At 38.6% G+C, this 23,348-nt stretch overlaps 1 protein-coding gene across 4 annotated transcripts; it reads left to right on the forward strand.

The window, feature by feature from the left end:
* The first annotated feature begins 5,767 nt into the window (after positions 1 to 5,767).
* ncaldb (neurocalcin delta b) lies at positions 5,768 to 23,128 on the forward strand. Of its 4 annotated transcripts, none has more exons than XM_042436513.1 (4): positions 5,768 to 5,971; positions 18,602 to 19,036; positions 21,038 to 21,143; positions 21,509 to 23,128. In XM_042436513.1, exons 2-4 carry the CDS (start codon positions 18,659 to 18,661, stop codon positions 21,601 to 21,603), a joined length of 579 nt encoding a protein of 192 aa, XP_042292447.1. In that variant the 5' UTR covers positions 5,768 to 5,971; positions 18,602 to 18,658; the 3' UTR covers positions 21,604 to 23,128. The 4 variants fall into 4 exon arrangements, with proteins under 4 accessions (XP_042292447.1, XP_042292448.1, XP_042292450.1 ...); XM_042436514.1 differs by having other exon boundaries at positions 18,605 to 19,036; XM_042436516.1 differs by lacking the exon at positions 5,768 to 5,971 and adding an exon at positions 6,264 to 6,491.
* Positions 23,129 to 23,348: the final 220 nt, after the last annotated feature.

A 23,348-nucleotide genomic window follows, 5' to 3' on the forward strand; every position in this document is an offset into this window, starting at 1 on the left:
TAATAAGAATGTCATGATCCACTGTATCAAAAGCAGCGCTTAAGTCTAAAAGCACTAATAATGAGAGTTTCTTGTCATCCATGTTCATCCTCATCATGTTCAGCACCCTCATACATTTTTGATTGCTTATCAGAGCAAACCGTCCCCTTAGGTCGTGTAGTGCAGACTTGCTAAATGTTCCAAAAATGAACTATCAAAGGTGAAGCAGCCTGTTTTTATGCACCAAAGGTTTGGAACAAACTCCCACCACAAATTACACAAGCAACTTCTGTTGATAGTTTTAAGAAACAGCTCAAGACCTATTTTTATGATCTTGCTTTAATTTCATTTGATTTTTAACATCAATGTTTTATTTGATACTTCTTTTATATCTGTTTTATGTTTTTTAATGTTTTATTGCTCTTTTTATTGCTTTTTTATTTATAGAATTGGTCCTCATGTCTTCTTTTTAATACCTGTGTCTTTGATTTTATTTTCTCCTGTAAAGCACTTTGAGCTGCATCCTTTGTATGAAAGGTGCTGTATAAATAAAGTTTATTATTATTATTATTATTATTATTATCCTCAGGTCATTTACAATTTTAATGGCCCTGTCTCAGTGCTGTGGTGGGGATGAAAGCCAGATTGAAACTTCTCTTTTAGCTGTTTAAATACTAATTTCTCAAGAATTTTACTTAACAAAAGAAAAGTTTGAAATTGGCCTGAATTATAACTGAATTAGCATTAATCTGAACCAGTAGTGGAAGAAGTATTGACAAAATTTTCTTGGTAATATCACATTACATAAAATACTCCATTACTGGTTATATATTCAGAATGTTACTTGACTAAAAGTACACAAATATGAGTACCAAAATTTACTAAAAGTATCAAAAGTCAAGGTAGTCATTGTACAGAATGGCTTCTGTCAGTGTTATTATATTTTCTGGATCATTATTATTGATGCATTATCACATAAGCAGAACTTTAATGTTGTAGCTCGTTAAGGTGGAGCTCATTTAAACTGCTTTACATACTGCTGGGAAGTTTAATCTTTGAACAAATGCAGCATAACTCATAAACTGATTGTGTGTTTTGTATGTAAATTTCAATCTGCAAAGTAACTATAACCATTAAATAAATGCAGTCAAGTTGAAAAATACAACATTTTCTTCTGAAAGTCAATGAAGTAGAAGTATAATGTAATATATGTATTTGAACAATGAAGAAGGATGATGACATTTATCTTTTTCAGACATTTCATATAAGTTTCCTTTTCATTTTCATTTCTATTAAAACATTGTTTTACATTGATGGGGAAATATAACTTTTTAGCATGTAATTGTATTGTTTCATAAGCTACTTTCTAATGTTTTGTCTCTTTTTTTAAACTGGTATTAATAGCTGCTGGTCTTCCGAGTGCTCAACATGTTTCATGTTTCTGGTATCAATATATAATGAATATATAGTTGAACTTCATGTCTAGTTGTTGAAATCGTGAGTCTTATGAAAACATAATCATCTAATTTTAGCCTTTTGGTCCATGTGTAATTGTAGTACGGAAAATATAGTGGTTTTGCATTTTGCATATGTGTATAATTGGTTTTGCATTCAGTTAACTCTTTAGACAGCAGCCGATATATTTTTTAGCATGAACCGCGCAGACACTCTTCAGAGGACATTGTTCTGACAGATTAAAGGTAAGATATTGTCGCTCATGTCTTCAGTGACTCAAGCTTCCCTGAGGCTCATGGGCTGATTTCCCCTCCTGCAGGTGCTGATGACTGGCGGGAATACAACAGGGACCACACACACACACACACACGCACAGAGACAAGCACACTGTCTGTCTAATGGTTCTGAAGAGGCTCAACACGCAACTCTCAGCATGTTCTGGTTCAGAATAAATTCACCTGCTGGGTAATCCAGTCAGCCTGAGCATTAGTGTGCTGTTCATGACGCACAGCGAGGTAGAGCCGGCCTTGTTCTTTGACTGCTGGAGGATCACCTGCTCCTCTCTAGTGACCAGTGACCCATGTTTTATCTACTGATACAGGGGACACCTACAACACACCCACCAATGAAGCTCTTTTAGCTCATAATATCACATACTGCTTTGATTTTAAGCAGGCTTTCTGTGTTAGACAATCAGGAAAGTAACGCTGTTGTTAAGCAGTGAATTAAACAGTAACGGATGAATTTCACACAGTGTTGGTGATGTGTGTCACTGTGGGGAATGTGTCACTTTCTGGGACTTTTTCCCTCAATGAGATCACAGTCTCAGCTCACCTCGAAACTTCTGGACACACTGCACAGCGGGTTCAGAGCAGCACAAGGTTAGCTCTGTGAGGTTAAGTAACAGATAATCAGAGAGAAGAGGTTGTTGGTCCTGTGCTGTGCAGATCAGTGGCTTCTCCATGCAGCACTCGGCTACTTATCCTTGTCTTTAAAGCCGCTGTTACCTAATGACAGAGCCCGTGTAGAGCCATGGGCTGGCTGATTTAGACGGTGGCTCTTCAGTTCAAAGCCTCTTGGCGGTTGAGCTGTGGTAGACCGGGTCTCACTGACGTGTGCGTGTGTTTGTGTATATTGATGAGTGCGGAGTTTGGGATTGCTCTTCAGTGGACGGCCAGTCAGATCAATGTTATGCAAACCTATTAGTCAGAGGTTGCAGTGCAAGCTCTACAGTACTCAGGGACTCTCCCTCAGGGTCAAACTCACTGATGAGCTCTCACTTCTGTTAAGAATGAATAATAATGTTGTCTGCTAGTTAAAGGTCACAACGGAGAACCACAGATTTACAATGTTAAATAATGCAAGCATGACCTGAACTAATGGTGGAACTGGTGCAGGTATTATTGCATTCAGACAGTGCAAGTATTAAGTCTTGGTTATGTTATCTTAATTTTATTACTTAATTCTACTATACAAGACTTTGACATGATCTTTGTTCAGTCACAAAAAAAATGATTTGTTGATGTTTTATCTGCTTTTGTATTAAGTTCACCACATGTATATGAAATATTTTATGAAATGTTTGCGTTATTTTCATTATGATCACAGATTACATGCTACTGTACTTTATTATTTTTTAAAACTTTTGATTTTTTTGTGCTTATCTCTTTGCAGGACAATGTTTTTGCACCTGTGCTCAACTGGAGTCGGAGGTCTACAAATTACCTTTTCTACTTCAGATGATGTTCTTTAACATATTGTTAGAGGATGACATGCACGACAAAAATCTGTACAAACAGACATGAAAACCTTATCTCATCTCATCTCATTTTGTTGTTGCATATATCACCATTGTTGTATTTAAACACAGTGTTTGTCCACCATGAATGTATTTCTGTTCACCAAAGCTCAGTGTATGGCAATGTTCAAGCTTATAAGATAATTTACCACCAAAATTCAATAAAACATTAAGAAAGGACATAAATTGTTCCTAAATGCTCTTTTTTTGAGTGATGGCTTCTACTGTATATATACATTTCTTTGTTTTGGACCTTTACAACATTGCAAAGAGAGTTGAGATTTCAGCTCACTGAAGCTAAAATGATGGTTATACATTTATGTGCCATTAAAGGACGGGTTCACAAGTTTTCAAGTCTGTCTTAAAACAACAGTCAGGAGCCCAAATGAGAATTGAAACAAGTTTTTCTTGCCATGATCATCCTTCCTGTTCATACTGACCATTTAAATGTTTATCTGAAGATAATACGAGGCTTCAGGAGTCTGTGTTAGTGAAATAACATGGATATCTTCCGCAGTTAGTCTTCTTAGTAAAATAAATCCCTCTTTGTGTCTTGACGGACAGTGTTCCCCTGTTCAGCTGCAGTGGGAGCATCGTACCAAAAAGAGGGAATCTGGCACTAAGAAGGCAGTAATTTTAAAATATATTGACTTGATTTGACTAATTTAGACAACTGAAGCTTCACATCATCTTCAAATAAACTTTTAAATACTTTTTTGCACAAAGGGAGGCTTGTGGATTTTGTCCCCCATCACTTACACTGAAAGAAGAAGGGCTCATTAACTATCCATTAATGTGTTAGAGACATCTAAACATGTGTTTTATGTTTTATTTTTTGAATGCAATGAATCATATTGCTTTTTAATCTGTCAGTGGGGTCAGGATTTTGCTGACTCAACAGGAGGGAGGGGGGTTCTCAGTGTGCTTTATAAGGCCATTAAGAAAATGCTCCCTGGAACACTGTCTGAATAAGCCCCGTGGCTTTGACTCCCGCTAATCATCTTAGGCAAAGCGTGGCTCCCAATGTGCCTGCATGGGAACACCTGTACCGCGCTACAGCAAATGCATGGTGTTTATCATTCTAATCTTTTTTTTTTACTATCATCATCATGCAATATTCAGAAATGCACTTGTTAAGCTAATTATGTTGTCACTACAACAGAACATCTCAGTTTGAGGCAAAGCAAAGTATTTAAAATGAAGTCTCCAACTGTTTATCTTAAGCCATTAGGGGGGGAGGAAATAACAAGACAGATAAAACACACATAATGCATGCAAAACGATCTTTGGCATGAAATTACAATTGCATTAAATTGCATTACTGAAGACAAAGATGTGAGCAGGAAGGCTGTGGACACTGCAGGCCTGTAAAAACAGCCAATAAATGTGATTTTCTTTTATTACAGGGCTATTATGAGCTTTTTAAATATTTGAAATTGCTGTTAACTCAAGGTCTACTTACCTTTTTTGTGTTTTTTTTTTTTAACAAAAAGCAACAAATATCAAATCTCAACAACCTCTCACCCCATGATCTTGTTGTACAAATGATATTAGAACAATCTGCGTACTCTGAGGACACTGTGAAATGTGGTTGAAAGCTTGTAAGAAAGCTAGAAAAAGCTAGTCAGTGGACCTTGAGTTTTTGTTTTTGTCCATCAGTGGAAAGTACACTAACTCAATTAATGTACTTGTACTTGACTTGAGTATCTCCATGATACATCTACTTGATACTTCTATTCCACTACAATTCAGAGATATATATTGTACATTTATTTAACAGCTGTAGTTACTTTTCAGATCAAAAATTTATATGAAATAACAGATGATGAGCTCATGAATTACACTACATTGAGTACACTAAATAAAGATTAAATAACTGAATAAAATATTTCAGAAAGAAGCAATAGATAGCTCCACCTTGAACAGCTACAACTGCGTGCACATTGATGCAAGAGTATTAACAATTTACTTTATTAAATGTAAATATTTAATACATCAGTAACAGCTTGTACTTTCACTTTTAACAATTCTATACTTTTACTAATGTAGGATTTTAAATACAGGACTTTTACTTCTAATGGAGTATTTTTTTTATAGTATTGGTACTTAGTAAAGTACTAATTAACAAGAGAAGAGTAGGACTACTTCTTCCACCCTTATTATTTGTCAAATATTAAATATTACATGGATAATATAACACTTTAATTATCTTTAGGGGAAAATTAAAAGTGTTAGCAGCACAAGAGACAGACTGTACAATAAATGAAAATAATTTACACCAGTGTGCACACATTTTCATGTCAGCTCACGTTCATGAGATATTTATAGCATAAAACACTTTCACTGATCAATACAACACAACTACTTGTACTAATATTCACATTTTAAACGTATTTTATAGACTTTATTAGCAAGAAAAAACGTTAACTTCAACTTCCACACTAATCGCCATCCAGGTGCCTGGGTTCTTGTTGCCAGGACAACGCGGGCTCCTATTGGCCGCCGCCCCCGGCCCACGTGACGTGAGATCTTGACGTCACGGCGAGAGGCTGCAGGGCTAAGCGGAGTCTGTGCAGCAGCTGAAGGAACAAGCCTGGTGGAGTTTGGACTGAGAGCAGCCGGGAAACTCCAGCTCCTTGTGTGGCTCCTGCAACCTGTTGTCGTCTCAGAAACTTTTACTCGTCCGCTGCGAGGTTATGGACTATTAAAAGAGACTTTTAACAGCAACTTAAAAGCGAGGTAAGTTGTCGCTAAATGTGACCGTCACACTCCGACCGCTTCCTGTTACTTTGTTTTTTTTGTATGTGTGTGTGTGTATGTGTGTGTTGCTTGTAGTTCAGGTGAGATGAGTTAACAGGTTGAAGCTGTTTATTTTACAGCTGTTCTTTTTTTTAGGGGGGTTAATGTGACAGGAATTAACACAATTTACACATTTTTCCCTCCCACAACTTTGCAGTGCAGCAGCTTCAACCCGGCTCCGGCTTTATCTACATGCCTAATCGGATGAGGCTGCTCCTCTTGTCCTATATATTCACCCTTCAGATGAGCCTGAGAGAAGCTTGTTGTCTTCACACTCTCTCCATGTTTAAAGTGTGGCATAAGTGAGATAACAGGAAGTGAAAAGAGGAGTCCTGCCACCACACAGGGCTGAGTGAGGCAGGGTATCTCATTTCAGCAAATACACATCAGTCAGTCAGTGGATTAAAGCAGGGAAAGAGGAGGTTGCATTGTTGCCCAGGGGGATGTTTTACCATGACTAGTAAGCAGAAATGTTTATTTTACTGTAAATGAATGTGTTAGATGGTTGGAGGTGTGTATGTGTCACTCTCTCTCATTATCCTGTCAGGGTACAGTCATAGTTTCGCGGCAGTGAGTTGTGTTTTTATCATAATGAAACTTAGAGAGAGCTATAAATCTTATTATTACGAGCAGACGTCTGTGAAGATTCTCAGTCATCCAGGTTATCCAAGGAGGGTTTTATCGACCGAGGCAACTGGATTTCTTGGTTTCAGATACTTGAAGACGTTCTCATCCAAGGGGCTTCTTCAGTTCTTCAGCGGGGAGTCCCAGCCAGGTATTAAACCTCTGTGGGATCGTTGTGGGGTATCAGTGACCTTGATAACGACCCCACAGAGGTTCCCCACCAGTCAGTTAGAACTAAAGAAGCCTCTTGGATGAGAGTCGAAACATCTTCAAGTATTTACAGTGAAGAAGTTCAGCTGGCTTCAGTACAAACAGACGTTGTTCTGCTTGTAATATTTAATTGTAGAACAATGTTTGTTTGTCATGTTTTGTTGTCTGGTTGGATTTTTAGCTTTGTCATATTATTTTTATTTAAACCATTGCAGAAATCTGGCATTAAACTAGGGCTGCAAGTAATGATTATTTTATTATCGATTAATCTGTCGATTATTTTCTCGATTAAGAGATTAGTTGTTTGGTCCATAAAATCACTGTTTCCCAAAAGCCCAAAATGACGTCTTCAAATGTCCTGTTTTACAGTCCAAAGATATTCAGTTTACTCTCATAGAAGACGAAAGAAACCAGAAAATATTCACATCTGAGAAGCTGAATTTTCTGGACATTTTCTGCTTTTCTTTGTCTCATTTGGTAGCAAACTGAATATCTTTGGGTTTTAAACTGTTGGTTAGATGAAACAAACTATTTGAAAACCTTGAGAACCTTCAGCTCTGGTAAAATTCGATGGCTGATTTTATCTATTTTCTGGCATCTTATTGACCAAATGATTACTCAGTTTTAGTAAAGAAAATAATCAGATAGACAGAAACATAGATAATGAAAATAAATGTGTTTTGAAGGCCTAACAGAGACAATCTGAAGATTTATAAAATTAAAACTGAAATGATTTGAGAATAATCGGTAAGTCATTGACCAGAAAATTCATCAACAACAATTTTGATAATTGATTTGTTGTTATAGTAATATATTAGGAAGATTTGTCAGTTGCAGTTTTATAAAACTGGAAATTGTTTACATTTGTTTCAACAGTTGGGAAAATGTTCACTGTTTCCTGACAGGTTTTAGAATAAACGTTGAATCAGTTAGTCAGAAAAAGTAATCAAGTTGATAACAAAACTCATTATTTCTATTACCATTAAATTACTTTTCATCAGTGAACCATGTTGGTTTCAAATTTCCACCAGACAATCAAGCAGCTAAAGTAGGTCTGAGGATTAAATGGACTGAAGATGAGATTGCTGCCTCTCAAAGTGGCTTGTAGAATTAAGAGACCTTACTTGGCCCTGTGCAAATTTTTTTTTTGGCTTGTTGTAAATGAATGTTTTCATTTTGATATGGGATGTAATCAAGACCCTGTGATAAGGCTGAATTTCCTCCGGCGATCCCAATGAAATGAGGCGAACCGGGGAGGGTGATGGCGTAAAAAGAAGATGAAAAGTTTAGATGCAGGAAATAAGAGAACAGACACACTTTCTGTGAAGCTCTGCATCCTACAAAAAGTATTACATGTTTTCAGAAGCTTTCAACCTAAGCTGAAGTGAAAAACACTGTCCGGCTCCTCCTCTTCACTCAGGCAGCCAATACAACATAGCAAGAACATTTAAAGACCCGTGGAGGTGCTGACACAAGGGTGGAGTTGAGAGATAATGGCCCCCTTGGTGTAAAAACCATCCCTCCAAACATTTCAAGATGCAGAACTCTTACAAATACACACTAAATTTGAACATGAGCTCTATTTTCGTCGTTGCGGGTGTCCTGCGGATTTGTTTTGGGCCAGACTGACCACATTGGCAGCATCGTTTGTAGTTAGGCTTGTCTGGGCAGCGGTGAGTGCTCTTTCTGAATTGAATTAGAGCTTTTCAGAGGAAGAGGAAGAGGAGAGTGATACAGAGAAAGCAAGGATGAGTAAAAGATCAGCGAGAAACCGAAGGAGGATGGAGAAAAACAGATACGGGCCTGATCATATTTTGGATTAAAAAAAAAAAAAAGCTGCATATCTGTGCAGCAGATATCGCTGGCAGAGAGGTGTGGGAGTTGTTTAGTCATCGGGCAGATTGACATTTCCATCTCTGCAGCCTTTGTCTTTACAACAGTGCTCTGGCTGTTTCACAGAGAGGCACATTTAGATATCCAATGCAAAGTAAACAGCACTCTCCTCGTGCCATCAGTGACAATTTGCTGCGAGTGTGTGTTGGCAGTGACGTGTGTGTTTGTCCAATCCAGTGTCTGTTTTGCAGCCCTGCCTGCCTGCCGTCTTGCAGTTGTTGTCAGTGACACTTTTTTTTTTTTTTTTTTTTTTTTTTTTTTATATCTTGTTCTCATTCGCTCCCTCATAATGGCTTCTCTGTCATGATTGTGGTTTTTCTGCAGCGCTTTGACGCACGAAGCTCTCCGGCTGACAATGGAAGCGCATGTGTGCTGCATTATGATGAAGTTGCTGCCTCAGATTCCTCAACAGCAGGGATGGATGGGGTTTTGAGAAACATTTGAGGAAGGAGAGAAATGGTGTTATCAGACAAGGAGGACAGTTTTTTGGTTGCTTTTTTTTTTTTTAAAGACATTTTTCGCTTAAATCTCCACAAAAACAAAAACAATGTTAATTATACTAATATCAGATTCCACTGATCTCCACTGAAATGACAGATAGAGAGGTTGTATTGTCATAAACACAAACATCAGGACGTGACAGAGGAAGCTGTGGCTATTTTTAGAGCATCTGCTATGAAACTTTGTGTTTTTGGAGTGACTTGACCTTTTGAGCGTGATTTGAAACTGTCTCATGTTTGCACTCTTTTGGAGGAAGCTGCAAAACCGGATGATGTTTGTGTCACGGGACCGTTGGCCTCTCCATCCAACAAACAAACCCACACACACACACAAACATTTTTGTTGTGAGTTACAGCTGTCTGTGATATGAGGCTGAGTGGTTGAATTGGTAGTTGGGTAGTTAGAAATATTGCTTTTTTTTTATTGCTTCTAAACTTTCAATCATCAGTTTTAGCTGTTTTACAGTCTCATTTGTACTTTTATCTCACTTTTGAAAACATTAATGCCGAGACTTTTTGACTCGGCTATAAATTGCTCTAAATCTGGTTTCATTGAGAGCTTATGATTCCTTTTTTCCTGACGACAACAACAAAACAAAATATTTTGCAAAAGATCTGTGGTTTCCTCAGCGGTCGGACTCCGGCACAGGGTGGACCAACAGTGGACCAGCTCTGACCTTCCGCTAAATAACACAGGAGATAGAGTTGCAGTCAGATACTCAAGGAGCCACTAAAGCACTCTACACCAAACAGCACTTGTCACGATACTTGTAACGTGAGCATGCGTGCTCCCAAAGCTATGCCATGCTGCAGCAGTGTTTTGGTGGTGGTTTGAAATGTGGCTGCTGATCAGACAAGTGATCACAAACAGGTTCTCACCAGAAATACGTGTGTTAAGATGTTGTGGAAAGCTGCAAATCATTGTTGAGTTGTGTTTTCTCCGTTTGTGCTTCTGTTACGTGTTTTTATATTAGTTTTATAGCATATTTTATATGAGTTTCTTGTGCACTGCTGTGTTGAACAGTAGAGGCTAGTTTTAGTTGGTTTTGATGATAACATGTTGCTCACACGCAGCGGTAGATGAAATCTAAGTGTGAGGTAGAAAGAGAGGTAATGAGTCAAGCGCTTTCTGTTAGGATATCACTCGTGTTAGTGAAAATTTGCTACTTTGTCAGCTTTTGTCTTCCGGCACTGAAATGACACTGTTGTTGATCTTTACAATGAAAGGTTAAAGAGACTTGTAAGTTTGGTTTGACAGCACATTTACATGCACCAAATGTCAGTCCGTCCTGTTATCTGCAACACCATAAACACAACAGCGAGGATGGAAATGGTGGCCAGCTTGAACCTGGTCCAATGTTTCCCCTCCGTCTTTGGAATATGAGCCGCTCCATCCCTCTGACATTGACTGCGAGTGCGGTGCAGCGACGTCAGAAAACATCCCCCTACAAAATCTAAAACAAGTTCTTTTCAAAATATATAATTACAGTGTTATTTAAAGCCGAAATCCATAACTTTTAGCCGCTTGTTGTTGGTGAGAGGTACAATTAAAATGATTTTTTTTTTTGAACTGCAAAGCATTCACAGTTGTGACGTCAACTGAACAGCTGTCTACCCTGCATGAAAATGCAGGTAACATCTTTAATAATTCATTGCTAACATGATTAACAGTTAAGTAGCACGGCATGACATGGATTATACAATATGAAAGTAATTTCACACTGACATCTGTTTAAACAAACTTAATTGGCATTTTCAGACTTATTAGTGAACAGCGGTGTATAACAAGTGCAATCACAGTAGTTGTGTGTTCACATCTTACAACACTCCATCACACAGTCATGGTTTTCAGTTTTAATGTTAATCTCAGATTATGCAACAGAAATCATAGTGGCGGTTTTCTTGCATTTGCAAGAGCAACCTAAGATTAAAGGATGATATAGCAACAGATGTTTTGGTGCTCATCATGCTGCTGCACAGACCAGCTGTGTTAATCAAACATGGAAACACTGAACCAAAGATCAAACGTTGACATGAGCCCGCAGCCTCTCAGGTTGTTCAAATTAGCCCTCGGCTAATCTGAGACGGGTAAAGTTGTTGTTTCAGTGTCTTATCGCAGCTGAGATGAAACCTAATGATTTAATTTTGAGCCCTGGGTGAATATCAGATTGCAGACCCTGCAGGTGTAATAACTGCTTGCCTGTTAGGTCAAGAATAACTGGCCTCAGCTCTGGAGCCTGTCACACCTGTCACAGACGGATCATATTGCACTATAAATGTATCATTCTTAAGCTCGCTATCTGTGATCGGGACCCTTTCGTTCGCTGTTGGCCTCCCCCCCAGCTCTCTTTTGCTATCTCTGGTCTTTGGATTATCTGCAGGACTCTTGGGTTAAGATTTACCTGCAGGATATAAATGGAGACTTCTGCCTGTTACGTAAGCGAGCAACAAGATGTTCTGGGCTGAAAGCCGTGTGGAGGGCGTTTGATTCAAGCAGAGAAGAATGATTCAACCGTTCAACTCAAATATAACACGGATGTGTAGGATTATGTTCAAAGTTTAGCAAAATGCAGAAATCTTGTTTCATGTCAGTATTAAAGTAATAAATAGAAGAATTTCTGTAGAATAAAAAGCTGAGATCATGTTCGGTGGATACTGCGGCACGACATCAAACCTCAACACTGTTTTAGTATCGACCTAAATGTGTCCACCGCAGAGAAAGTATCTGTCCAAGCATGTTGACATACTCTATGATGTTATGCAGCCATTAGTGTTTGTTTTAATGCTTCTTGTCTCCGATTGGATATCATTCATATTTAATGCAAATTAGAGCAAATTGATTAATCAGTCGAAGGAAATTATCAGCAGCTATATTAATAATTCAGTCAATTGTTTGAGTCATTTTGCAAGGACAACTACCAAGCTTTGCATTTTCAACTTCTTAGTTGAGTGGATTTTCTTTTGTAAAGAAAATCTGTAGACCTACAATTTATCAAGAAAATAATCTACAGATCAATCAATAATGAAAGTAATTGTTAGTTGCAGGCTTGCACATTTTGTTGAAGGAATAATAGGTATTTGATTGGATACATTTTTATATTTCATAGATAAAAATACAAGGTGTTTTTTGTGCTCCTTTCAGTGGTTGTAAACAAGAGCTGGATGAGAAGATGTCTCATGATATTGTCTTTAGTTGATGGGTCGGAGCTGTTGTTGGTTCCAGGAGTTAAATCTGTCTCAAAGCTCATCTTGTCTTCTGCCAAAGGTCTCAAACACTGAACACAAAATGTCCACGGGGGATCATGTGTACGCTGTCATTAGAAACTGAAAGTGACAGTCTGTTCTCTGCTGGCTAATACCGCACCGGGGCTGAGGTGACGACTCTTGTCTCGCTCGTCCTGACCTAAGGAGGTGGTCGTTCACAGAGACTCAAGTAGAACTCGGCTCGAACACGTGACCTAACCACTCATTAAATCCTCGGTTATGTAACGGTGCCATCACAGGTCTGCCAGCAGCAGCAGGTAAGAGTCTTAACAGTTAATTGTAGGCAGTGATCTTGGGAGACTACAAGCGCCAGAAATAGCAGAGTTCTTAGGGTGACTGGTTGAAGGTATGTTATGTGGAGGTCTGAGCTCTCATCCCATCATTTCTTCTTTTAAAATACACATAAAGCTGCTTTTGTCCAAGGCAAGAGAGATCTTTAGCCACACATACTGCACACACAGAGAAATTTGGGGTTCTTTGTCTGTATCAAGGACATTTTGGACCTGTGAACCACCAACATGATGACTAACGGCCAACGGCTCCAACAACTGAGCTTTAATTGTCAGAGGAATTGCATTTGATTCAGTTAGACGCGAATAACTGAAGCTCAAAGGAGAAGAAGAAGGGTTGATAGGAAAAGTAGACATGATAATTTGCTGTAATAGGCCTTCAGTTACTGAAAGAACTGGCAACAATGAAAAGTTACGTCTCCTGTGTTTCTTTGGAGGGCACCCAAGAAGAAAACCTACAAGGAGAACACAGAAAGAAGCCTGCCATGTTACTAAACTAGTAAAAAGTTTTTAAATAAGTAAAATACTCGGCTTGTTTTAAGTACAGAACATCCAGTGATAAGACAAAGATCAATGCACATAACACAGATGAATCCTTATCGATTAATCTGTGGATTATTTTGTCATTTTTCCATGAAATGTCAGAAAATAGTGAAAAATGTCCATGTGACTATTTAAATATCTTGTTTTTTTGTCTGTCTAACAGTTCAATGATATTCAGATCATATATATAAAATGAAGAAATGCAACTATTCCTCAGATTTTAGTCAGCTGGAAACCTGCTTTTTTTTGCCTAAAAATGTTTGAAATGATTAATCGATTAACATTCTTTCAATAAACTAAGTGATTAATCGACTAATTGACTCTATGACACAGTACATACAGAGACAAGTGGACAGTTATGAAACACTGTCTCACAGGTGTGGATGAAAAACCTGCCATAATTCACACCAAAGTAATTTTTAGTCACTGATATGGAGTTACAAATATTGCTGAAACATTTAATAAATTAACAGAGTACTTGATAGGCAGAAAATGAATCCACAGGGGTTATTAGTGATTTATTGTGCAAATATTAGAGGATTCCAGCCTCTCAAATGTGAGGATTTGTTGCTTTTCTTTGTTTCATGCTATCATACATTGAATATTTTTCTGTTTTGGATTCCTGTCGGGAGAAAATAAGCAATCTGAAGATGTTAACTTGGGCTCTGGGAAATAATGATAAGCATTTTTCACAATTTTCTGACATTTTATAGACTAAACAATCAGTTAATCAGAAGAAAAAGTCATCATCAGATCAATAATGGGAGCTGTTATTTGCAGCTGCAGTTTAAAACATATTTGAAATGTCAAGCTTTAGACTTAATATCCGCTGTAACTCATGTCCTGTTGTTGTAAAGCCATTAAGAACAACACTAATTAACCTTTCCAACCTCATTTAGAGTAATGGAGAGAGAGAGAAAATTGTAGTCGGCTTCGTCCTCCACATTAACGTGTAAACAGTCTGGCTGGAAGTTGTCTGAATGATTAGCGCCGCAGCTAAAAGCAAACAATTAAACGAGCTGCAAGCCTTCGCAGAAAGTATAATTAAATGCTATTGTGAATCAAAGGCACCACGTAAAGTAATATGTTTTTGGGGTTTTTTTGTTTTTTTTAAGCCCACTCACCGCCAAAAACTAGAGTGACTGTACGGCCAGTCGCCATGACAACACAGCCTCAATAATCATTGAAACACTCCACAATCCATTAAGCAATAAAAAATGCAGATACCAGACTATGCAGCGTTCCTGCTCGCCATATCAGACAAATAATGGAGTTTATGAATGAAATGAAAGGAGGTAGTCAGGATGCGTCCACCAGTTGATTAGCTGTATGGCAGAGAGAGTGAGTGTGTGTGTGTGTATTGAGATGCTCTGTATGAGACACTTGTTAGTTCAGTGTTAGACAACAAATGTAGTTTCTCAAAGTGAAGCTGACTTGTGGTAGAAAAATATGGATCTCATGTCAAAAAAAGGCAAAAGTGAAGATCGGGTACGGCAGATATATTTCAGATGTTTGCAGTTTATAGATTCTCTTGCAGCTGCACGTTTGTATTTTGTCACATTCAGACTTTGAATGAGAGTTGTAAGAACTTATTTTGGGCTTTCTGAAATACAAGACGTATCACTAGGAGCTCATAAACAGCAGAGTAAATAGCAACATACATACTGTATGTTGTATATCAGGTGATATGTATCAGGTTTTAATGTGGTTTATATTTATAGCATATTTTGTGTATTTTAGTGTGTTTTGTGTAGAGCTGCAACGATTAGTTGATTAGCCGATCGACAGAAGAGTATTCTGCACCTATTTCGATAACTGAAAAATCATTTTAATCAGCTTTTAAGCAAAAGTTAAAAACATTTGCTGGTTGCAGCTTCTCAGATGTGAGGATTTTGGGGTTTTCTGTGTCATACATGACAGTAAACTGAATATCTTCGGATTTTGGATTGTTGATCAGACAAAACAAGATGTCACAACAACCTTATAGCAAAATTATAACGTTTTTCACTAGTTTTGGACATTTTTATAGACAAAATGATTAATCTGGCAGGTTAATCGGTAAAGAAAATAATAGTTAGTTGCAGCCGCAGTTTTGTGTATTTTATGCTCATGTGCATTTAGCTGTAACATAAATTTCTGGAACAATAAAGTTGAGATTGGAGTCGAACAAAGTGACACATTTTACTCTCCTTGTGTAAGCTTGTTTTACTTTTGCTGTGTGCTGCTGCAGAACAGCTTCTCTCCTCCTCATATGGCAAATCTAATTTAACAAGCTCCAAATTCACTCATGAAATCAGCTGACAAGCGATCCACAAGTGTTTGCTTGTTTACTTTTACTATCCGTCTAAAACAGGAACAGTATAACCTAATTTGACACTCTGAAAATTTGATTTTCATATTATTCCATTCAGCACCGGGGTGATATGAATCTTCTGTCTTTAATAAAACACCTGGCAAACTCCTACTCAGGTTGAAAGCTGGGGGGAGGGGTGGGTGGGGGGGCAATGATGGACTTTTCACCAAACATTGGTTATTGGGTGTTCCTAATAACATTAACGACGGCTCTATTCTGTTCATCTGCTCTAGTGATAGTGTGACCAGCACGCACAATACCGGCACTCCCAAAGCAGCTAAATAAAAGACGTTAATTTGATTACTCTCATCGGCTTCTTCAACTGTGACCTGTTTAAAATGACCTCTGTGAAGAAGAAGAACTTATAAAGGTGTAAACCAGTCAATTAACTGTTTTATGTCTTTTTAAATATCAGAAAATATAGAAAAATGGCAATTTCTTAAAGCTCAAGGTGACGTCTTCAAATGTTTTCAGTTTACTATCATGTATGACAGAAAAGCTTAAAATTTTCACTTTTGCGAAGCTGCAACCACCGGATATTTTACATTTCTGTTTATTAAAAGACTAAAACGATCATTTATTTATCAAAAATAGTTGCCAATTAATTTCTGTTGATCGTCCAAATCGATTAAACGACTAATTGTTTCAACTAAACTGTCCTCCTTAACAGCAAAGTGAAGGAGACGTCAATCAGTTTGCACGCACAGAAATCTAATTAGGCCTTAAAGTGAAAACACCTGATCCCTGGGTGTAGTATTTGTTTAGATTACACCTGTGAGCCGCTACCGTCAGCCCCCGTCTCTGTCTATCAATATCAGGTCTATGTTCGCTTCAGTCTAATTTTAAAGGCAGAGAGTCTGTACATCGGCTCCACGCAGCGGACCCCCGCTGTGTATCTGCTGATGTGTGTTGTTCCAGGAGGATGATGAGTGTGTAAACAGGTGTTAATCTCCTTTTTCACGCCGCTCCAGCATTCACGCTGCTGTTGAGGTGAACTATAGGTAACAGCGGGGAACTCATTAGAGGTTGCCGCTACGTTGCAGGAGCTCATTGTTTACTTTGAGTTAATTAAAGGATTTCAGCTGGCTGTTTATGTAACATGTGAGCGTTAGAGAAATATAAAGAGAGAGAAAGACGGAGATCTTGCAAATAGCTGTTAACAAAACTAATGAAAAGGCAGGAATTTTGATTCAAACTGCACAGTTTCACCTGAAATGGTGTTTAAGTGGTATATTAGTGTTTACCCATGTTTGTGTATTACTTTCATATCTGTTTGGTTCCTGTTGAGCAGCACTTTTCATTAATGTTCATTGCTATTGGCAAGAAGAGCATATTTATTTCCACTTAAGCACCCACTTTCCAGGGACGTAATCATGATGGCAGATCTTTCTCAGTCAGACTTTATCAATTAATGGATCAGCTTAAATGAGCGACCTCAAGCAACACTCAGTTGTGATGGTAACAGTATTTATTTGCATACAGTGGCATCAAGTGAGTTTGTATCTGTACAGGTGTTTTAGAGGTCAGTAAACAGATAATTAATGCTGAAATGCTTTACACAAGGGCTTAAGCTACATTTAGTTAGTAGTTCCTGTAATGTAAACATCTTTTATAAAGTATCCTGTTAATATTTGAAAAGTAAAGTCTTCAAACAAAGTCAGTTAATTAACTGGAAACACAGAGGTGACAGATCTTTCTTTCCCTTCCTGGAACAAGCTACCTGGACCCTAATTTGCTTTGGCCTGGTCTGACATTGCTGATTTTATCTGTCATTATCCTCGGCTAAGCTTAGAACAGCTTCCCTCTTGTCTTTAGCCTGGAGAGCTCAGCAGCAGCTAGCAGTCTGACAAGGGAAAGTTGCTAAGCACATTAGCTGCAAGGTTAGCCGATGAACTGTGTCCTCTGCCGAGTGTTAAGACTCCCCTGTTCACTTTCTGCAAAAAAAAACCTCATTGGCTACAGAGAAGTGGTTTGGTGATGCTGATGAATACCTCATCAAAACTAGGTCAATAAACAGTCTACTATTAATACAGAGGATGTGGATTTATGTGTCGAGGCATCAGAGTTCCTGCAGGAAATGGAAGTTGCATCTGCAGCACTTCGGTGTGTGTGTGTGTGTGTGTGTGCTGCGCTGTGAGCGTGTGGGGTGTGGTTGTACATCTGTGGTAGTGTTGCACCATTAAAACATTCGGTGGTCTTGTGTTTCAAGTGCACGTGAGAACTTCTGCATCTGCACAAGACGACACGTTCAACAACTCGATCTTCCTGCTTTTCTTTCAGTATACCGTCATCGCTGTGATGTTAGGACCACGTGTGTCTGCGTTTTGTTGTAAAACACGAACAAACTAAATGAAAAAGATAAAAACCGTGTTGCTCAAGGCTTAAATCAAACTGTCAGCTAAACTGACTCTGCTTAAATCTGCTTAAAAGGAAAAAAAATGAAAGAAATAATCTGTATTTTCAGTAATTAAAGGTTCCTTATAGAAGTCATGGATGATGAATAGGTGCCAAATATAGTGCTGATGTTCTGTGTCTGCTGGATGTCAACTGGTACTTAAAAGGTGATAATGTGTCAGTGTTGTGTTTGTGCTGCTCCCACTTGGTCAAAAAAATCACGTATCGCAGGTTTAAACTGTATTTTTGGTGTTTTATGGTTTGATTTGTTGCGGTGTTAAGTCCATGTAAAAAACAGAAGCTGCTAACTTTACAAGAGATGTGACATCAACTTTTTTTTTTTTTACTCATTTAAGTGCGATAACACTTTTGCTTTGTGTTTTCTTTTTACATCACTGTGCTTCCTCTCTGCATTTCCTTATTCTTGTATGATTTAGGTTATCTCAGAGGATTTCTAAGGACCTTTGCTCTCTTTTCTCTCTTTCTTCCTCAATGTCAGCAGTCTAAATCGCCGCCACCGCCCTCACATCACCCACAGCCTCCACAAGCAGCGACCATGGGCAAACAGAACAGCAAGCTCCGTCCCGACGTCATGCAGGACCTGATGGACAACACGGACTTCACCGAGCATGAGATCTCGGAGTGGTACAAGGGCTTCTTGCGGGACTGCCCCAGCGGCGCTCTCTCCATGGAGGAGTTCAAGAAGATCTACGCCAACTTCTTCCCATACGGTGACGCCTCCAAGTTCGCCGAACACGTCTTCCGCACGTTTGACGCCAACGGAGACGGGACTATCGACTTCAGGGAGTTCATCATCGCCCTGAGTGTGACCTCGCGCGGCCGGCTGGACCAGAAGCTGAAGTGGGCATTCAGTATGTACGACCTGGATGGGAACGGATACATCAGCAAGGCAGAGATGCTGGAGATCGTAACGGTGGGTGTGATAAGTTTTTTTTGTTCCGTATTCTTTATTTCTCTCTATCCTTCGTCCTCTAAATAATTTCTGCTTCTCTAGCTTCATCTATCCCTCAGTCTCTCAGTGGCGTGCCATCATGGTAACGCCATATTTCCCATTCCTAAAACTACTCCTGCAGTAAAGCAACATTTTTGCTCAGCCATCCACACCAGCTGCTACATCATATATCCATCTGCTTCTATGTTCTGCACCATTTGACTGCCCACAGCAGGAAAACAGGCCGCTGTGTAATTTTAGAAACCAGCAGTTCCTCTCAGGTCCTCAGACGTCTCTAAATAAGACCGGGCCGCGGTGTATTTCTAGAAGGGAGCGGTTCTCCCCTCTGATCCTCAGTTTGACTCAGCACTACATCCAACAGCTGTGCAGCGTCCCCCCGCACCCCCCAACAGTTTCCTCAGCAGCTCCAGTGTTACTCTACAATAAACGGTGTCACGCAAGCTCCTCGACTTATTGGATGAGGCTTTAGACACACACACACGCACACACACCACCCAGCAGTCCCTTTATACATGTTGTTACATCACACATGACGGTGCTAAACTGAGCATAGCACTAAAGAATGTGTAATCCCATTCTCCTTATTTATAGTTAGCAAGTGTGTTGATGTGTAGAGATGCGCTGATATAATTGTCAAACTGTCCAGCCAACACAGGGCTGCGTTTAATTATTAATTAATTATTTTTGCCATTTTTTACATTAACTGATACATTTTTTTTTATCTATAAAATGTCAAAAAAATGTCTTCAAGTTACTTGTTTTTACATATAAATGATTATAAATCAGAGGAATTATCAAGTCCTTAAACACCAGAATATGTAACTAGAGAACGTTTGTACTTTTACTGTTTTTACTTAATTTTCTGTCGATCAATTTAAATTTAATTGACTAATTGTTTAAGCTACAGTCCAATATAATTCTTATTGGTTGGTTGTTTAATTGACATTCTTCTTTGTGTGCCACTTAATGCAACAAAACAAAAACAGCATGACCCCCAGTAGATACTTAATGTATTATAATTATTTGGTCATGCAAGAATTATAAATATCAAACAGTTACTGCTTTCTCCTTCATCTTCTCATCATTAAATGTAATTAAATACTTTAGGTGTTGTTCCTGCTGCTTCATTCATTTTATAGATTAAAAGATTGAGCAGCTAATTAAAAACTAAGTCGATACTAACTGGCTGCAGCCCTTATCAGGATCTAAGTGTCTGTGTTATGGATAGACATGCACACAGCTGATCTGGTGCACGGTTGTGCATAGCTGGTCGGGGAGGTGATTGTAGTGATTATGGGGAATGTTGCACAAGTGCTTTTAAGTCTCTGTCAGAGAGATTGTAGGAATGAAAACAGCGAAAAATGATAACAGATGATTTATTTTAAAAGCAGATGTTTTAGCAGTGATTTGGATTTCAGCCCCTTTAACTGACCAAAACAAGTGAATCAATACTAAATGCTGCTGCTTTAAATATCTCAGGAACTTTTTTTGATTAATCATTCACTGAAAAAACAAAATTAACTCTTTTCGACACAAATACTTCCTGTTTGTTTCTGTGCAGTCAAATGAGGCATATGAGCCACCTTTATCTCTCTTCCTCCCTGCAGAGATAAGTTGACTGATGGGCCGTATGTAGCCTATATTTCAGAGAGTTTCTTTTTCCTGCACTGTGCAACAATACAGCGTTGCTTGCAGCTGTGCGTCTGGTCAGAGCAGCTCTGATGTTAAATACGATTAGAATACACACAGTCTTCATCACTGGTTTCAGATGTGTCTCAGTCAAACTGTAAATGTATTACACCTACTTCTACAAAGTTGAAACTTTCATGAAAGGACTTTACTCACTAAAACAGGTTTTTTTTTAAACTTTTTTACAGATGCAATCACGTACTGTACATAAAAGTTTTGAGTCCATAATACTCTGTCTCTGACGTCTCCCTCTCTGTTCCCTCTTGTCTCCAGGCCATTTACAAGATGGTTTCCTCTGTGATGAAGATGCCTGAGGATGAGTCCACACCAGAGAAACGCACAGATAAGATCTTCAGGCAGATGGACACAAATCGAGATGGTAAGACTTGCGCGCTGCCTCTCACTCCGCTTGCAGGGGTTTATTGTTGAAACAGAAGCTTCTTCACAGCCTAAAACTGAACATAATTAAACAAAAATCGTGTTTCAGAACACACAGACACACCAGATGTTGCTTATTGTTGAAAAAACCAGCAATAGGATGGAAGACTGCCAGTCAGCATTTTAAAATAAATGAATTAACTGAACAAAGTATTGTTATAAATACTATTTAAAAGGCTGAATATAATGTGTCACATCACCTCTGGGAGGATTTTGGTCTTTGTATTGATTTTATCTATTTTTGATCTGCTGCAACGAATAAACTGTAATCTCTAATCTCTCTCTCCTCCTCTGTGTCTCCGTCAGGTAAACTCTCCCTGGAGGAGTTTGTCGAGGGAGCAAAGAACGACCCCTCCATCGTCCGGCTGCTTCAGTGCGACCCCAGCAGCGCTGGACAGTAAACGCCTGGACTTTTTCCCGTTGGCAGTTTGATTATTAATTTAACACATTTTCAGAATCTCTCCCAGCTGACCCACCTGAGATCGTTGACATTTGTTCACCTGAGCTATAGAGGCGCATGCATTCGACACACAGACACACACACACAACATGCAACTGTACATAACTACAAATACCAAAGTCCGACGCGTATACAATCAGACGCTCACATGCACATACTGTACATGCGCCTCTATGCTCAGGCTACGGTCGACACGAGTCTCGTACACGGTACAAATATAACTCAAAGGACTCCAATCCCATCAAAGACTTGTTTAACACTGAATCAAAGCTGTGCTATCTCTGTCTGAGAGGACAGCCAGCGAGGATAATCCAACATTCATGAGGTACGATCGGTCCCCTCAGAATTGAGCCGAATCCAAGTTTGCTGTTTTTGTTTTTATTTTATTTTATTTTTTGTTATTTCTGACAGCATTGTTCCTGAGTTGAAAGGGAATCATGCTCATTTTTGTTCTCTCTGTAACTGACTCGGGCTGTTGAGTGAAGACGGACAGATCTTTACAAAGTATTGCAATCTTAACTCCGTGTTAACACTGGATGAAATGAAGTATGTGAGTCTGGGACTACCAGTGTTCACAGCTTGCAGTATGGCTATGTAGACAGGAGATCTGGGAAATGTAGTTTTTAACCAGAGAAGCATTTTAGACGGCATGAACAATGCTTTTCTGTTTTGTTTTTTTTAAATGTATATTTTGGAGGAATGTTACATCAAACCAAAACTGACTTTTAAATGAAGGGGAATATTTTGACTACAGATTACACCATCTGTTCTTTTTGAAAATGACTTTTTATGCCAAGTTCTGTATCCACACACACACACACACACATACACACACATACATCTACACACACACACGCTTCATATAAACACACACATTCACCTCACTGATTAATACATGAACTTGACATATGCATGTAAAACGAGCTGTGATTCTCTTTCTCCAAATATGGTTCAACAAGTGTATAAGCAAAAAAAAAAGAAAAGTTAGATGTTATATGAATATATAGTATGTACTTATATATTCTTTTACTCTGTGATAACATTGTGGACATTCGCCGCAATGGAAGAGATTCACTTTAAAAATTTTGACATATAAATTATTGGAATGTGACGATTTTATTTTCTTTTACTTGACAATTATGATATGAAAGAAAGTTGTACAGTATATTCACTCATATTTATGATAGAGATGTTAAAAGAGGAGAGGACCACACATATTGCTATGCACTCAGCTTTGAGCATCCACTTATACATTTTAGTGTTTGTAGCTTCTTTTTTCGCCCCTTTTTTTGACAGTGAGAAAAATAGCTACAGATCTCACAGCTTTTGATCCCCCCGCTGACTTTCATATTTCCCAGGAAGCCGCTAAACTTTGATTTTTTTTCCTGTGCTGTCCGTCTGTGTGTAAACAGCCTCCAAATGGTGTAAGCGTCATTAAAGTGCAACTGTAACTGTACAAATCTTAACCATCTTGTGCGGATGTCACATGTTGTGAATGTGCACTTTTTTTTTTTTTTTTTTTTTTTTTTAAACTCCCACTTTATACCTTTTGTGATGATGGAAATGGACTGTGACGCACAGTAATGGATATTTAACTGACAGAACAAAATCTCTTCTGGTCTCTTTAAAAGGGCTGACATTGGGAGCCTCCTACAAACCCAAACCTGTTTTTTTTTTTTTTTTTGC

Source organism: Thunnus maccoyii, chromosome 15, assembly GCF_910596095.1.
Source record: "Thunnus maccoyii chromosome 15, fThuMac1.1, whole genome shotgun sequence".
In the NCBI taxonomy this organism is placed as follows: domain Eukaryota; kingdom Metazoa; phylum Chordata; class Actinopteri; order Scombriformes; family Scombridae; genus Thunnus; species Thunnus maccoyii.

What these genes read in the sequence shown, in the direction of transcription:
- ncaldb (XM_042436513.1), top strand. Translation starts at nt 18,659, where the DNA reads ATGGGCAAACAGAACAGCAAGCTCCGTCCCGACGTCATGCAGGACCTG. An exon ending in AGATGCTGGAGATCGTAACG is followed by an intron (nt 19,037 to 21,037) that starts GTGGGTGTGATA and finishes TCTTGTCTCCAG; the next exon opens with GCCATTTACAAGATGGTTTC. An exon ending in GATGGACACAAATCGAGATG is followed by an intron (nt 21,144 to 21,508) that starts GTAAGACTTGCG and finishes TGTCTCCGTCAG; the next exon opens with GTAAACTCTCCCTGGAGGAG.